This window comes from Canis lupus, chromosome 7, assembly GCF_003254725.2.
Source record: "Canis lupus dingo isolate Sandy chromosome 7, ASM325472v2, whole genome shotgun sequence".
Lineage (NCBI taxonomy): Eukaryota > Metazoa > Chordata > Mammalia > Carnivora > Canidae > Canis > Canis lupus.
The window spans coordinates 18,842,385-18,861,333 of record NC_064249.1 but is presented as its reverse complement, the minus strand read 5'-3'; the positions used below and the strand labels follow the sequence as shown (position 1 = coordinate 18,861,333).

Genomic DNA, 18,949 nt, shown 5'->3' with positions numbered 1-18,949 from the left:
CCTGTTTCTTAATACTGGACACATAGTAAATAAAGTACAAGGGTCATTTCTATGACATACCAAAAACTTGAAGACTGTAATGTTTATTATCCACCCCAGCTCTGTTGGAGGCCACACAAGTGTACATGGCAACATCAGACACCTGAGCTCTCACAATCCTGAAAAATAATTTGACCTGATACTTCATAATTTAATCCCATTCAACACATACAAAGAAAATATTTCTGATTTATACACAGATTATTACTTATGTGGGAAATTTGTGAAGCTTGTAACTATCCATCACAAAACACAGATGCCTCAAATGCAATTTGTTTCACAAAGCTGATTAGGCATTGATAGTAAACCATTAAAAATATAATTTAAAAGTAAATATTTTTCTTTCTTTTTTTTTTAGGATCACAAATTTATTCATTTATTTATTTATTTTATTTATTTACTTGTTTTTAATAATAAATTTATTTTTTATTGGTGTTCAATTTACCAACATACAGAATAACACCCAGTGCTCATCCCGTCAAGTGCCCCCCTCAGTGCCCGTCACCCATTCACCCCCACCCCCTGCCCTCCTCCCCTTCCACCACCCCTAGTTCGTTTCCCAGAGTTAGGAGTTTTTATGTTCTGTCTCCCTTTCTGATATTTCCTACACATTTCTTCTCCCTTCCCTTATATTCCCTTTCTAAAAGTGAGTATTTTTCTAATGTACACTCAAAGAATGATGCTAACATGAAAATCACATTATTGTAGAATGCATCTTCCTATCATTTTGCCACAAAAAGTTTTATCTAAAATAGTAGTTCTTGGAAATACATATGTAATAGATATGTCTATCTATTAAAGACCTATTTTATGCAAATTTACTAAAACATGAGCATTTAAACAAGAACAAAAAAAATCATGTCAATTTTATAGTTGTTATCCTCCCTCTTCTAAAAAGATACTGAAAGGGAAAAATAAACAACCAATAGTAAAAATTTAGGAAAAAACATTTCTTAAACACCATTTTCATGAAGTTAGAGCCTACAATCACAATGCCTTTATCTGTCTAGCAAATCACACATAATAAAAACTGACCTGATAACCTGTCCTCCTGACAGCAACCGGATATGGGAGGAGAGAGGCAGAGGAAGTCCATTCTTTAGCCAGTTTATCTGTGGTGGAGGTGTCCCTGTGGCTCTGCATTCAATATTTATTGAAGTATCAACCAAAGCCATTAATTTCTCTGCTTCTTTTTTATTACCCCTAATTGCAGGTGGAACTATGTCATGCAGAAAATGAGAGAGAAAGGAGGAGGATGTATTACTAGATCAGATCATTTCAACTATAATTGCTCATACTGCTGCTTTTTATCCCAAAAGGAAACAGCAGTGACATCAGATTTTAAAACTAAGTACTTCAGGCACCTACTGCAGGACCTTTATTTCTACTGATAGATTCCTAAAGTAGCCGAGTCAAAAGAGAATGAAATTTCATATTTACCATAGACATTCAAGTTAAAAATTCGGTCTTCTTCTCCAGCAGAGTTAGTAGCAACACAAGTGTATTTCCCCACATTGGATGGGAGAGCTCCATAAATGGTTAATGTACTGCCATCTGCAGTCACCCTATAGAAAACGTCATAATAAAGGCACCGATATGATTCATGTGAAGCTAAGAGCTAGAAAACCCACTCTGGGTTATTATGTTCTTTAAAGAAATATTACCATAAAATGCATCTTCATCTTAGCTATATAATGGTTCATATCTTTTTCACTAAGTACAGGGAGGTCTGTTAAAGTCAGAGCTAGTAAAACTGATGGAGATTTCAGGCAACCAACTAAAATTCTACAGAACCAGATCAAATCCATGTCTTATATCTACCACTTCCTTATGAGAAAAATGGAAAATTAATGAAATCAGGTTGTGAATTTCTCTATCCATATCAAAGATGTGTTTTTCTCAAAGTTAGGATACTTTTCCTTAGTTACCAATATAAGGCTTGGATTAAATGAAGATTATTTAAAAATTCTGATATGAAATTTGAGGAATGTTATAATGAAAAACTAAAAGAGATTACATATTAAAAAACTATCAGAAAATAAAATAAAATAAAAAACTAACCTATACATGGTTTAGTAATATTTTTAATGAGAATAGGATAACTTACTTAAACTGTGACAACTATTATAGGGTATATTTTGCAAAAATTTTTCCACAAATTACTAGAGCTTTTCCTTTGTTATATAATAGTAGATAACTATAGTTAGATGATCAAAGATATCTAAGTTAAGATTATTGCATTACTGATTCCCTTCATGAGCTATTAATTACCAAACAAAATTTCCTGTTTCAGAAAGAGATTAAAAGGCTTTCTACTGTTATTCCTACAATAGTGGTTTTATTAGAATCTTCCAATGTCACAAGTAACCACTCCATTTCTACCATGTTATGCTATTAAATATGATTATTGAAAATTACAAAAAAGAAAAATTACAATTTTATTATCTGAGTCTATTGTATTTTTTTATTTTCAAAATATGAATTTTAAAAATTTCACAGGGTTAGTCATTTGAATAAACAAAAAAGCAAGTTGCCATAACCAAAGGAAAGTAGTAAGTTGACTCTGAAAAATTTCTTTATTTGATTGGCAAATTGCTCCACTTGCAAACTATACATATTGTAGAACTGTGAACAAATAATCAGTAAGCTAGATATAAGAAAAAGTGCATTTGGAATCTTATTGTAAGAGAAATGCAACAGATCATATATTCCTAGGAATAAATATTATCACATAAGATCTTTAGGTCCCATCATCTATTAGTACTTTGCTTGCAATAGGATTGATACCAGCTGATTTAATAAAAATAATTAAATATTTGTTGATTATTGAGATACCAAAGAATTATTGTCCATACCAAAGAAATAAAACTTAAAAATGTATTTGTAAAATATTATTTGGCAATTTACCCAAGCTTCTAATGGGAACAAATATCAAATTTTAATATAAAGTGACTTCGAAGAAAATAACATTTACTTATATTTCTTTAAATTATGTATATTCAATTCATTGACTAGAAAACAGTCCAAAGCCTGAATTTAAAATATTGGTTTAAAATTATAAAGTTTGCAATACCGTTAATTAATGCCTACTTATACATATATTGTTCTTCAAATAATTATAATTACTCTGATATGTGTATACAATGGGGCTTTGTGATGAAGTGATCTATGAAGAGTAAAATTTTGGATTGTTCTTCCAAAGGCATTTCTTGTTGAAAGTAGCAGGAAGCCCTTACTATCTTATTATTCCATCTCTATATAGTTTGTTGCATAGGAAAAAAGTATTGGTAGAAAATGGTATTTGAACAAATTACTACAAGGAATGAACTTGGTTATGATGATATTGTGTTTTTTCAAAATGAGCCAAGCATTCATTCACTCATTGATGATGGATAAGGAAAGAACACACACACGCGCGCACACACACACACACACACACATACACAGAAACATACTTTTGAGCAATTGTCTAAGGAGAATTTCTGTGTCCAACTCTTTAAAATTTTATCTTTCTTCTTTCTGAATACAATGATAGCCAAGTGCCCATGAGACTGAATTTAGTATAATTCATGTGAAATTTGAAGCAGAAAGCATTGTAGAATACCTTACAATTAATGATGCAAAGATTCTTTTAAAACATACCGGATTCTTTCTGTTTCACTAGTATTTATGGGCTTTCCATCTCTAAGCCACTGAATAAGTGGGGTGGGAATGCCATTTGCATTGCATGCCAGCTCAACGTTTTCCCCCTGAAGAACACTCACTTCACTTGGAATTTCAGCGCCAGCGATACTTGGAGGAACTTCGGGGAAATGATTAAGATTTTCATTAACAAGGTACAAGATTATAAATTCTAACAAATACAACAGAATCATAGAACAAATATGCCATTTTTTATTTCATATTTTTCTTAGCTTGTGGCTCAAGATCCAACTATTATTATCCTCATAAATTACTTTCAAATGAAGACTAGGTAGAGGGATAGCTTCAATATTCCTGTTGTATTTGTAAGTTGATACAATTATTTAGTCATGCATGCTAGTGATAAATCTACCTCATGGGTGCCCTTTCTGTTCAAATGAATCATTTCTAGATGAAATCCTCAACATAGTTTAGAATTAGTACAGTTCAGGATAATGTTTTATAAAACCTTGGCACCAATGTCTGAGAAAAGTATCTAAGTTGGTTATTTCTTTCTTCATAATGCAATTAAAATATTAGTTATTCTGAATAATGGAGAGGTTTGTTGTACATTTCAAGATCCAATCATTTTTATACTCTTTCTAGACATCTTTGTTTTTCACTTTAATGATCTGAGAAATAATGTGTAATAAAAACATTGACAATGGCATCAAGCAGAAACACATTTGAATTCCTCTTCTAAGTAATTATGGTAGTGTGGGGGAAGTAGTTCATACCAGCTTTTAAGAGCCAATTTTATACATCTTCCCTCTCCATGTTCATTAACATCATCTTGGGAACTTGAAGTGGGCCATAATGGGGATATTTACACCATAGAAACTGGCAAATGATTGGCAACAAATCAGGATGTTTTTGTCTGGAGGGTCAGTCATTAAATATTTAACAGTACATCACTTTACAACCTCTCCAAATCTCATTTTAGTCATCCAGAAGATAATAATTGTACCAAATCTGCAGAATTGAGAGTTACTAATTAGTTGAATCAAAGAGAGTTTTAATGAGACATCCTATAATGAGTATCTAATATATGACAAGCACTGGACTAGGCCCTGTACACATATTTGTAGTCCTGAGACATGATAACATATATTGTCTGGTAAAATGTTTGGTCATACCACATTCCCCATGATTAGTACTTATTATTATTAATGCATTGAAAGTTAAACATAATTTCTGACACTGAATCTCTGAATATTTTTCCCTCTTTGCTTCTGACATCTCAAAGCATCACATATCAGAGAAACCACCAATACTTATAAACTTATTTTAGTTTCTCTTTAATTTTAATTTTAGGTGACAGATTTTAATTTTATTTTACAATATATACATTTATCAAATCATTACATTGTGCACCTTAAACTTACACAATGTTATATGTCAATTATATCTCATAAAACTAAAAAAAATAATATTTTTGAAGTTTTAGCAGAATACAAAACAGGTAGATAATGCATATTCATAATTGCTTCCATAATTTATGAGAAATTCTTTTCCTAGTAACTAATAAAATTATAAAAAGCTAGAATTCAACTTAGTTTCTAGTTAGACTTCCATTTCAATGTAAACATTAGGCACAGGGCAGCTCCGGTGGCACAGCGGTTTAGCGCCACCTGCAGCCTGGGGTGTGATCCTGGGGACCCGGGATAAAGTCCCATGCGTGGAGCCTGCTTCTCCTTCTGCCTGTGTCTCTGCCTCTCTCTCTCTCTTTGTGTCTCTCATGAATAAATAAATAAAATCTTAAAAAAAATAAACATGAGGCATGAAGTAATAACCAGAGGTTTATTAAAAATCAAAAGTATGCAAGTTCTCTCTCCAGTGCTCAATATTATGCTGGAACATAGGAGGTGTTAATTAAGTTAATTAAGTGTTGGATGAACCAATGCTCCTTATTCTCACCCCAGAATAGTATAAGAATCATGCTTAGTTGAAATTTACCCAATTCCTGACTTGTAGTTAGAACATACAATCTTTTCATTATTTACATCTTATTTTTTTGTAAAGATTTTATTGATTTATTTATTCATGGGAGACATAGAGAGAGAAAGAGAGAGAGGCAGAGACATGGGCAGAGAGAGAAGCAGGTTCCATGCAGGGAGCCTGATGTGGGACTTGATCCCAGGACTCCAGGATCACACCATGGGCTGAAGGCAGATGCTCAACCGCTGAGCCACCCAGGTGTCCCAAGTTACATCTTATCTACATAAACAAGAACAGATTTATAGGTGTGGCTCAAAATAAATTATACCAGATTAAAACAAATAAGCAATTCAATAGAATATATACTATTGGAAAATATTCATTTCAGTCAGCATGAAAAAGAGAGATTATGAAATTTCTATTATTCTTTTTTCCACAGTTATGGCCATTTTCATGAAAATACAAATCTGATAAATATAGGACAGAAAATGGAGAATATTTTTTGTGTATCTAAAGGTATTTTGTAAGTCACATCATTAGGCTATATAACTTAGTGTTTATAGCTCAACAAAATTGGAAAAAAATCTGAAAAATACAAAACAAAGGTATTTTGAATCAACTGTAACCAAGGAAGCCTTATTTTATACTACAGATAGAATATAATAAAGAAACTGAAGATAGTTCAGAGTGCACCTCACATACTTTGCTGGTTTTTTAAAAAAAAATTTATAGTAAGCTCTATGCCCAATGTGGGACTGAATTCATAATCCTGAAATCGATTCGCATGCTCTACTAGCTTAGCCAGCCAGGTGCCCCCAGACTCCACTTACCTTGAATTGAAAGAATGTAATTTTTCTGTGCTTTTCCCTCCATATTTGATGCAATGCATGTATAGTTTCCACTATCTGAATGCTGAGACCGGGCAATTTGAAGTTTGCTACCTCCAGACAAAATATGTACCTCAAGTGAGTCAGAATTTTCTGGTGGTGAAAACAAAGCAAAACAAAACATAAAAAATCTTTTATTTTTAATATCTCTATAATTCACCATAATATATAATATTTTTTGAGGTTTATTTATTTGAGAGAGAGAATATGAGTGGGGAGAAGGGCAGAGGAAGAAGGAGAGAGAATCCTCAAGCAGACTCCTCACTGAGTGTGGAGCTGGACGTGGGGCTCGATCCCATGACTCTGAGATCATGCCCTGAGCTGAAATCAGGAGTCAGCTGTTCAACCAACTGAGCCACCAAGGCACCCCAAATATCTTATTTTTGCAATAAGTAGATTTCTTAAAAGTTCCTCCTTTGTACTTTTATTTTAAATGAGAGCCATCTTTGTTAAAGGAAATGGGAGAAGTCTGTAATGAATAACTATTTTATGTGTTTATCCTATAAGTTTATATTCCAGTTAGTTAGGCTTTCTGGACTAAATACAGCTATAAGCATAGTACTGAAAATGTGCTAGTTTATTAATCTGGTAAATTAAGAGCAAAAGAAAACAAAGATGAAAAATGCACAACTGTATTACCTATGGGCTTGTGGTTCTTTAACCATGCTATCATGGGAGGCGGGATTCCAGTGGCATCACATGTTAAGGTCACAGGATTGCTGATTGTCTCAACAACCACTTTATTTTCAGGTCCTTCGATACTGGGTGGCACTGTGAAAAGACAGAAGAAAATCATGTGTCCTCGTTAAGCTAATTCAGGACACTTTTTATTTGCATATCTGGGGAAAAAGAGTTGTATTAGAGGCAGATGCTCACCATATACATTGAGGTGGAAATTTTTATCATCCCGTCCTGCTACATTTATAGCTCTACATACATACTGGCCTGTGTCAGATACCTAAAAGAAAAAGATACTATTGTATGTGCTCCATTAAATTACAGATGACCAATCACACTATTCTGGTGTAGATTAAATCATCAGTCATCTTTATGCTCCAATGCCCCATTCTAATTGCCTTCTAAAGTCTTGCTTTTTTTTTTTTTAAATAAAAATAAAAATAAGGTCAATAGCATTGATGATGAGTTTTTAAATAAAACTCATTTCTCACTGTAGTAAAGGTAATACGCAACTATCAATTCTTTCTTCTATAATCCCACCAATGAGTCATGACACACAAACAAGAATAAAAGATGCACCTCAGCTTTCTTGATGTGCAGCATTTGTCCATCTGCTAAAATCTCCAAGTGAGTAGACTCCGTTATCATCTGCCCATTCTTATACCAGGTGATGACTGGAGGGGGGACAGCATTTGACTCACACTCCAGTGATGCCGAGGTCCCCTCTCTTACATTAACTACAGAAAGAGATTCACTGCCATGATCTTTAATGCTTGGGGGCACTGAGAGAGGGAAACAAGAACAGAAGGTTGTTGTTTTTTTTTTTTCATTAAGATGCTCAGATAGAAAATATCTAATACCAGTTTAAAAATGAAAGAATTTTATGAGACAAACCATAAACAGTCAGGGAAACTTTTTTCTTGCTTTCACCAGCTTGGTTGATAGCTATACAAGTATATTCACCACCATCAGATACCTTTGCCCGAATTATTTGCAGAGTTCGACCACCTGTGGACAAATACAATGCAAATTGAAGAGTGACATAGGGGTTGTTTTAATAACTATTTATCAGTAAGATAAACAGCAAAATGCATCCTATCTCTTATAGTAAAAAAATTTCTCATTCAAAATGAAAGAACTGAATTAGACTGAGCATCTTTGATCCTTTTCCTTTGATCTCAGTATTTATTCTACTTCTTTACAAAGGAAGAAATTCATAAAATTTTTCTCTCTAGTAACCAAACATAGATAGTAGAATTGTTTGATACAGGTTCAAGTGAGCAAATAGCAATTGTACTATAGTTAAAATACATTAACAACTATTTTCTGAGTTTAAATCTCCCACAGTGTAGAAGTGATTGTCTGTCTATCTATCCTCAAGGAGCTTTAGGATTGATTAAAAAGAAGCAGTGACTTTATCCAGTGAAAGCACTATTTGTTAGCCTATCACCCCCCAAGGAATTACTAAACAGTTTGTCTCTAAAAGTTGTAATTTCTTGAAAGTAGACTTTGTCGTTGTACATTCCCACTAAAATAAATCTATACAATCTTATCCTAAATGGCCCCAGCTGGATAGAAAGAGGCATTCAGTGTGAACAAATAATAGGAGCAAGACCAAAGTTTGGAAAGAGAGATAAGCTGATGCCATTGGTATTGAAAAAAAGTGAGAAAGTTTTGCCCATCTTTTAAAAGTAGTAAGTTCCTCCTTACCAGGCACAATAAGAGCATTTGTATTTAGCTTGATAGGCTGTTCATTCTTAAGCCAGCTGAGATCCGGAGGTGGAAAACCAGAGACCTCACAGGTTAAAGAGATGAAATTGTTCACCACAACAGTGAGATTTTCAGGGTTAGGACCAATGACACTCGGAGGAACTATAATAGTAAATACATTAAAAGTGAGATGTGATATGATCAGTAATACATATTCCAAATTTTTAATATAAACCTGACCACTATAATCTGCTAAAGCACTGAGTTAGTTAATGATAGTTATTTAGCTTTCTTAGAATTCAGACAGAATTATTGTGCATTTTATTTGTAAAATGTAGGTGGTAATTCTTAAGGTGGTTTTCTCAATGTATAAAGAAAGACCTAATAGTACTTTTTGTTCACTACATTTGAATATTCTTATATTTAATATTATATCTTTTTAAAAAATATTTTATTTATTTTTTCATGAGAGACACACAGAGAGAGGCAGAGACACAGGCAGAGATAGAAGCAGGCTCCACGCTGGGAGCCCGATGCAGGACTCAATCCCGGGACTCCAGGATCATGCCCGGATCGAAGGCTGGTACTCAACAACTGAGCCACCCAGGCGTCCCTTAATATTACATCTTCAAGGTTTTATCTTACTGCTTATAGCAAAGTAAAGTAGAAATTTAATTTTAGGGTATCTACCAACAAATTACACCGGTTATTTTGACAACATAAATAAATGACATCAAGATGAGCAGAAAATTTAAGAAATAATACTATGATTTATTGCTTAAAAAACAGAAAGAATTCCAAAAGCAAAAGCAGTGCAGAGAAAAAGTGTAGTAAAAAAAGAATGAGATTAACAATGCAAGGCCATTTATGCATATTAAATCATAAACACATGGAAAAATGGATTTTTATACGAACACGTAGACATAGAAGGTATAATATCAAACACATTTGAAGGTTTTCCATGAAAGGAGAGGGGAAACAGTAGCAAGAAATGGGCATAAATATGAATGAATACATGAATGAGTATTTTAATAAATAAAAGTAAAGATGGGTCTTGTTCAGGCCAATGATGATAGTGAGACAGGAACAAAGAGATGCAATTAATATAATACTTTATTATACTAGGACTGAGATCTTAAAACAACATCAAAAACCAAAGCAGGGATGCCTGAGTGGCTCAGTGGTTGAGGGCCTCCCTTCCACCCACGGCGTGATCCTGGAGTCCCAGGATCAAGTCCCGTTGGGCTTCTTGCATGGAGCCTGCTTCTCCCTCTGCCTGTATCTCTGCCTCTCTCTGTGTCTCTCATAAAAACAAAAACAAAAACAAAAACAAAAACCACCTAAGCAAAACATCAAAAAGGCAAAATCTGGGAAGCCTGGGTGGCTCATTGGTTGAGTGCCTGCCTCTGGGCCAGGGCGTGATCCTGGAGTACCAGGATCGAGTCCCATGTCAGGCTCCCTGCATGGAGCCTGCTTCTCCTTCTGCCTATGTCTCTGCTGTGCTCTCTCTCTATTTCTCATGAATAAATAAATAAATAAGTCTTTAAAAAAAAAGGCAAAATCTCTTTTACTCTCACATGGTTGTTACTATCACACCTACTGTGTGTGTTACTCATTGTGCTAAGCACTGGGAATAAGATAAAGATGTTTCAAATGTCTGTTCCACAAACACCAAACATTGCTGGACATCAATACTCCCTACATATCACACCAAAAAATAATATTCATGATGCTAAATAAAACTCTTCTGGAGGGAGAAATTTTTCATGAAATGTCCAATTTCAGCTATTTCCAAAATGAGCTGGAATTCTGTATATGTATCCCACATGTAAAGGAAATCTTTTATAATGATTGTCTGCCATTTCCAATTTAATATTCTCAAAGCAGATGTGTGTCATAAAACTAAAACTAATCATTTGTGATAGACATCCAACTGCTTTTTCCCCTTACTCTTGCCTAAATATCTCAGCAGCATTTTAGCAAAAAAATAGTATTCATGCTGTGTCTAGAAAACATTAAGAACTTAAAATTTGATGAACAAATTAGGTGTAGTGATGGTTTTTAGGAATTATTTAACTCCAAGTGTGCCTGGGTGGTTCAGTCAGTTAAGTGTCTACCTTTGGCTCGGGTCATGATCCCAAGGTACTGGGATTGAGCCCTGCATTGGGCTCCCTGCTTAGCAGAGAACCTGCTTCTTCCTCTCCCTCTGTCTACTGCTCCCCCTGCTTGTGCTCTCTCTCTCTCTTTCATTCAAATAATAAAGAAAATGTTTTTTTTTAAAGAATTGACTCCAAAAATGACTTCTTCTTCAGGTAGTATACCTAACTAACGTAACTCAATGTGAATTCTCCCTTTGAGGGCAGAAACTGGTTCTAATCAGGATTATTGGGTAAGTTTTTATGAGGAGAAGAGCTATATTCAGTTCTAACTTTATATAAACATATAATTTGGGGGATTTAAAATTTTGAGTTTTTTTTCACTTTCAAATATGTAAGAGTATTTTCTCCTAAGGAACAGAAATAATCTAAAAACAGGCTTCCTAGAAGATTTGTCCTTTACTATGTGATGAGAAGAGACACAGGAGATTGAAAAAAATGCAAGCTCCACACATTGTTCAAGTTAAAAATACAAAATATGTCTACATAATCTAAAACACAGTTTTCCTACTTTTTCAAGCATACTCTAAGAAATGTTATTGGAACTGAGCTCTTACCATGAACATTGAGGTTAAAATATTTTTTGGCACTTCCAGCTGTGTTCTCAGCAATACACACATACCTGCCGATATCTGTTATTTGAGTGTTCAAAATCTAAGGAAAAAAAAGAAATTCCAACTGAAATTTTTAATAAAGTAGCTTTTCATAATCATCATTACATTTCAGAAAAAACAACACATTCTTCCTGGTTAATACCGGATGGACACATGACAAATTTTTGTATCTAATAGTGCTCACACTAGCTTTTATTAGTTGGGTCAGTCAACTATTTATTTATAAAGATTTTCCATAAGAAAAGGCATTTTTAAATGTACTTGTTATATGCGGACTACAAAAATCTCAATTATTCTTCCTCTTCCCTGTTACACCCCTGGCAATGTGACTTTGAAGTTCCTTGCATTAAGAGGCGGAGTAAGATGTGGAAATTATGTTGGCCTTGTGAATGGCTCTGCTCAACACAGTGTGATGAAAGTGACAGTGTGCCATTTCAAACCTAGACCTAAAGAGGTCTAGTGCCTTTACTCACTATTTCAGAACTCAGCTACCGCCATGTGAAAAAGCAAGGACTAGCCTGTTGGAGGGTAAGAGAATCACAGGAGGTCAGAATCAGTGCCCAGAGCCTAGCCAAGACCAGCAGAGCCACTTACTCAACTGATAGCATCTAGACACTTGAGACCAGAAGAATTACCCAGCCAACTAGAAGACTTATGAACTAAAAAAAAAAAAAAAAGCTTATTGTTTTAAGTTCTTGTTTTTGAGTTCTTTGTTCTGTACAGCAATAATTGGCTAATATAACATTTATATTTATTTTCTTAGGCAGAAATTTCTATCCATCTATATATCTTTTGGCCAGAGACATAGAAACATTTAAACATTTTGATAGACATTGTATGACATCAAATCAATATGGTCACAATGCTTAGAAAATACTCTGAGGATTCAAGTTATTTATAAGCACTGACTCTGGTTCTTGTGGGTGTTTTGTTTTGTTTTGTTTTAAAGACAAAAACTCCCTAAGATATGTCCTGTGTTGATAGTTATGCTTAGATTCTTGGGCCAACTAAATATATAGTTATTTTTGACCACATACACCATTTATGTGGTCAAAAATAATTTATTAAGTTATATCCTAACAAAAGAGTTGGTGTTGTTTCTATAAATACATAACTTTGTTTTAAGACATTTAAAAAGAAAAACATAGACATGGCCATTGATGAACAACAAATCAGGATATTTATTTGGTTTTCATTAGTTATTATCAGTTCCTTACTATTACAGGGGAAGTTTAACTCTATAGGGGACCTTATACCACCTAGGATTCTATCACTAGAAATATGCAGTTGAAAGGATTATACTAATTATTATGTGGCTTTTATCACAAAGGCCATCTTGTAGCGAATTTAAGGGTGTGCATGTGTTGAATGTACAGACAGTTTTTGTAAGAATTCACACAAAATTGTTAACAGTGGTCACCTCTGAAAGACAAATACCATATGATCTCACTCATATGTGGAATTTAAGAAACAAAATAAATGATAATAGGGGAAAAAAAAAGAGGTAAACCAAGAAACAGACTCTTAACTATAGAGAACAAATTGATGGTTACCAGAAGGAGGGTGGTGGGAGGATGGGTGAAACAGATGATGGGGATTAAGGAGTGCACTTGAGCATCAGTTGATATATGGGAGTTGAATCACTAATTGTTCACCTGAAACTAATATTACACTGTACATTAACTAACTGGAATTTCAATGAAAACTTAAAAAAAGTAGTGATCACCTCTGGTAGGGGGGAAAAGAATAAGTAATTTTATTTTATATTCTTCTTATGGCTAGTTATTTTTACAAATATAATATTTATATACCAATAAAAATGACTTTTAAAAGTAAAAAAGACAAAGTCAAATAGCTCTTTTAAAATAAGATTTTTTTACTTTTACCTGTAGAATTCTTCCATTAGATACAAACTTATGATGCTCATCTTCTAGCAAAGGCTGCCCATCCTTTTGCCAGGAATTCCTTGGTGCGGGGCTGCCACTGGATAAACACTCCATCAGTGTGCTCTTATTCACCAGCACAGTGACCTCTTCTGGGAGATCACTATTTGCTCCCTTAATAACTGGTGGCACTGATAAATGATTGCAACAAAGAGATATTGACAGGAAATAAGGTCTTTTCCCATTTATTCTAGTTTTCTAACAGCTTTAAGAAGTATAGGATGATAATAGAAGAGCAAAGTTGAAGATGAAACCAAGATCGTTGAATAACATTTTACACTAATAAATTAGGATGGTGATAAAAATTGTGGGACTTTGGGTTTACTGCCCTACCTTAACCCATTCCACAATTTTCATTCCTATTCAACTCAATCCCAAACTGTCCCCAGTTTCTCTGACCTTGTTTCTCTCTCAGCCCCTTGCACTATGCCTTCTGGGTTTTCAAGCATACCTGTAAGTACCATCCACGTGAATGAATATTTAAATCTATTTTGTCATCTAGACAAGCCAGAAAATTTACATCTTTATAAAGTGTATTTGGAATTTACAAATTTGGTCTCATTTGCAAGGGAACTGTCTGGGCTACTTAAATGTATTCCTCGAGCCCCAGTATCAGTGGTATCAGGATCACCTGGGAGCTGGGTTAGAGATGAAATATTGGGGGGCCACTCAGATCTCAACAGTCGTCTTGGCCATTGAGGACTATCTTGGCCCTTGATGGGCCAAGAAATTTGTGTTTTAAGAAACTCTTCAGGTGATTCTTAACGTACACTACAGTTTGAGGAGTCATATTGTAGATTTTTCTACATGTATTCATTTTCATTTAACATAATACCACTGGATCTAGGTACATATCTATCCTATGCTAGTCAGTTATGAAAAATCACATATTACCCATAAAATTTTTAAAAATGGAAATGTTACATAAACTAGAAACACATGTGTTGGCTGCTGTGATAAATGTAGAAATTCATTTTCAAAGTGAATAATCATTTTATTTTATTTGGAAAGCTTAGCTATTTTGTTTCACTCTCTTAAAATGTACCATATCCTTAGCAATCAGTAAAGACTATATACTTAAGGCAGATGAAGTCCTGTGGTATTTAGTCTTTCAAAAACTAAATTGGAAGTCTGTAAAGAAAATAATCAAGGCTACATGGTACATAATAGGATTTCAATGTTATTTTGGAAGCAAATTTTCACATTCAAAGTTATATGATTCTTACTATACTCTAGGTAACAGAAAATATAACTTGAACTGCAGATTAACAGGAAATTTGAACTTCAGATTAAGTGAGCCTATAACTAACCCCCAAATTATGAAAACGAATCAAATGAAATGTTGGGACATAAAAATTCACTGTTTTTTCTCAACTTCTGCCTGGAGCTGAACCATCAGGAGATACCAGGAGGTGGTCTACAGGTCCAAGGTCTGACCTGAACAGGCCTCCACCAAAGCTCTTTGGTCTGACCTTGCCTCCAGCTGCCATGCTCCATCAGCTGGCTTACACCACTCAGAATTCTTCTGAGTAGAGAGCTCTGAGTAGTATGTAGGAGGTGAGCATCAAACATTGTGAAACATCCCTAATTTAGACAGAATTTTGGGTCCAGTTTATTTTTGTTTCATTCCACCTCTCTAAACCCATCCAACATTCTTTCCAACCTCCTCTTAATTAAAGTAGCTGAAGGGGGATGAACATCTACCTTTAACTACCTAATCCTTAAATTCCCTTTCAATTTAATTGACTCCTAGTCCTTCCCAAACCATATTATCTTGCTTCTTTATCAGATCCTTCTATTCTGTCTTAAACTAAACTCTTTCCAAACTTAAGTCAAATTAAGCTAGATAGTCTAGGATGCTCCTTCATTGTTCTTGGTGATGTTAGCACTGATTTTAATTGGTCATCTTCTCTTCCCTTTTCCTTTTCCTTATCACTATCTTGTAGACTTTAAAAATCTATTTCGATGACCAATCCCCCCCAATTAGTTTCATCTCTACTCCATGTAAGTCAGCCCTAGACAGCCATACTGTAGACCATTAAACATTAACACTCTTCCTTCTGCAAATTATAAGCTCCCTGAAAAAGGACAGATGTCTACTATATTCACTGCTGTATCCTTAATGCCTAGCACATAGTTGAGTACATCAATAGATATTTGACAAATATATGATATTTGAACTCTAGTGTTTCTTTCCTCTACCTCTTTTCAGGTTTCCTTTATTAGCTGCTCTTTGTTTGCTCTGAAAATTCTAGCCCTCCTACTCCTTCTCCACTTATAATTAGCCCATCAGCCTTCTTCCATCATTTTTCCCTTTTCCTGCCCAGACTCCATAGTATCATTTCATAGGGGTCATATTAGTGATGCTCTGTTGCACTGTACATTCTATGGTCTTTCACCCTCCAGTGCTTCCACACAATATATATCTGGTTATCTTGTGGTACAATATCCTCCCTACCCAGAGTGAACACGCTATTTTTTCTACCTCTGCCTCCTGTTTACTGGGATGCTGTAGAAGGAAGGGTGGCTTCAGAAAGTAATAACTGAGTCAATTGGCTCCAACTTCAACAGTTGACTATCACATCCTCCATGGTGTTAATCACTAGTCTTTCCTGTTTTCCACAGGGCCAACTACCCCTACTATTCTTTATCTTGTGCTCATACTTAATGAAAAAGACTAGATACATTTCATATGCATTTCTACATTTCCTTCCTAACTATTCTGATGAATGGCAATTCACTACCACAAAAGGCTAATTAACCTCTTAGTTCCTTGATTGCATTTTTCACTTGTTCTAGGACCTTGATCCATGAATTCCTGCAATTTCTTCCACTCCTCCGCAAAACACACTTGAAAATTTAATTTGTCCCTTTTCTGTTGGATCATTTTCTTTGGTCTGTAAGCAAATCTTTCCTAAATATATTTTCTCAAACAACCTGTCTATCCTAAAACTCTACTCCATCTCTTCTGTCCTCTGCAAAATGTTTTTAGAGTATTCTATATTTGTTTCCTTTTCTTTCTGATTAGTCGCTCAAGATTTATCCTTTTGTCCTATGGCTTTGTACCACACCAGAGTATTTAAATTGATCTTTTGAATTTTATCAATGATTTCTTAGTTTTAAAGCCAAATGGACTTTTTCAGTCTTTATTTTCCTAATTTTGCTTTAGCATTCAATACTTGATCCACTTCTTGATAGCCTTTTCCATGCTTTGGATTCTGTGACATAGAATACTATGTAGTTTACTGCTTTTCATGAAGTTCTTGGGTTGTTTCCCCTCTAACTCTGTTTTCCTTTTCCTTTCTCCAACTTGTTAATGATCTCATTATGAACTTCTTTTGACCTTCTACTTTATCTATGACACTTTCTGTTGGAAATCTCACACTCTTGAATATCAGCTTTTGTTGATAACTTCTTAGTTGAGTCTTTCTTCTGTGTTGAAGTTTCTTATTTTCAATGGCCTCTTCTCAGTATCTTCTAACATGCCCAATTCAGCATGTCCCAAACAAAATTGACTTCCCTTTTCCCCAAATAATGTTTTCCTCGGTCTTCTATTTTTATTATTTTTGCCACCATTTTCTTAATCACTCAAAGTAAAAATCTCAGTGTCATCTCATGCTCTGAGACAAGTGATAATACTTCATATTACTTAATAACTTCCTCTGTAAACTCATGCTAACTGCTTCTTATACATTCTCACTCCCACTTCTCTAGATCAATCTCTTCTAATGGAAGCAACTATTTGTTTCACAGCTTCTAGCAGTATTACCTCTCTTTCCTCTTCAAGGTATAATACTTCTTCCATCTCAGTCCATGCATTCAGAGGTGATCACTGTGGTCTAGGAGTAGGCACATAAACTAGGCCTTGAACAGGCTGCTAGCTTCTATAATTGGTTCAGGGATAGAAATGTGATTCATGCTTAACCAATTAAAGCCATGAAAATCCATGCATTTCAGTTGTAAATACTGAGAAGAGCTTTCATTTGGATATGAAATTAGAAGGATGTAAGACTAGAGCCACTGAGGGCTAACTTGTCATTCAAAGGGTTCTCCCACCTAAGAGTGATGTTCATAGGGGAAAAAACCACGAGAAAGAGGAAACAAGTCTGCTTGACCTCTTTTGTGCCACAGAAGTCAGGTATGACTGTAGCCAGCTCTACTCTGAGACTCTTTGGGTTCATGAGTCAATGAATTCTCTTTTTTAGTTTAAGCCAGTTTGTTATCTCCATACTTTAGGAGTCTTAACTTATGTGTTCTCAGTTTGTATAAGATAATTAATTCATCAGTAGAACTATTACTTTCTGATTATCTCTATAGTCCTTAAAGTGCTTAATGCAGCATCTTGTAAATATTTCACTCAAAAAAATTTTGAGTGAAAGAATGTATGACAAACAAAAGAAAAACTCACAGAGTACACGAACGTCATACTGAAGGGAATCTTCTCCAGCTTCATTCACAGCCACACATGTATATCTACCCGCATCTTCTACTTTGGCTCGGGGAATCTGTAACACTCTTCCTCCTGAAAACATATTCCCATATGTTTACTTCTCTAAATCCTACTGGTCATAAACAGAGATGCAATTTTTCAGGCCTAATGACTTCCTTACAATTTCTTTCAAGGTTCTTATTTCATCTAATGATTCAATTTTAATCTCACATACCATTTGTATGACAAACACCATATTAAAAGTGATCCAATATATGAATCAGATCTTCTGAGAGATAAATAGCTCACGTGGATTTTTCTCAAGAGGGCATTGGTGATCTATCCTCTCATCACATTCCATGTGGAATGTTATTATGCAGTGGTTTCTTGATTTTACAGTTTTGAACACATGTAAAAGAAGTTTACAATGTTTGATGCAGGTATAGGTTTGAGAAAGTCATAGCAGGGATGCAAAAGGTATAAAGTATATTATTACACATAAATTTTTTTTCACATATAATTTTAGAAGAATAACTCCAAACATTTTTAAAACTTTTCATGTTGATATAATTTCAAACTCAAAGAAATGTTTCAGTAACAGTATAAAAATTTTTCTGTTTATTAATTATTTATATTTCACTCCACTTGTTTTATCTTTTTGTTTTTAAAGGTTTTATTTATTTATTCATGAGAGACACAGAGAGAGGCAGAGACACAGGCAGAGGGAGAAGCAGGTTCCCTGTGAGGAGCCCAATGTGGAACTTGATCCCAGGACTCCAGGATCACGACCTGAGCTGAAGGCAGATGCTCAACCACTGAGCCATGTAGGTGCCCCTTGTTTTATCTTCTATATATATATATACACACACACACA

At 34.6% G+C, this 18,949-nt stretch overlaps 1 protein-coding gene across 1 annotated transcript in view; it reads right to left on the bottom strand.

Moving 5' to 3' along the window:
• Positions 1-18,949, bottom strand: part of HMCN1 (hemicentin 1) — a 456,859-nt gene that overhangs the window by 88,471 nt on the left and 349,439 nt on the right. The window contains 13 exon segments of the mRNA XM_025430103.3: positions 61-158; positions 1,075-1,258; positions 1,480-1,604; positions 3,682-3,841; positions 6,489-6,638; positions 7,185-7,316; positions 7,422-7,503; positions 7,803-8,005; positions 8,118-8,231; positions 8,934-9,095; positions 11,647-11,743; positions 13,590-13,777; positions 18,055-18,168. Coding sequence (XP_025285888.3) covers positions 61-158; positions 1,075-1,258; positions 1,480-1,604; positions 3,682-3,841; positions 6,489-6,638; positions 7,185-7,316; positions 7,422-7,503; positions 7,803-8,005; positions 8,118-8,231; positions 8,934-9,095; positions 11,647-11,743; positions 13,590-13,777; positions 18,055-18,168 — 1,809 coding nt within the window.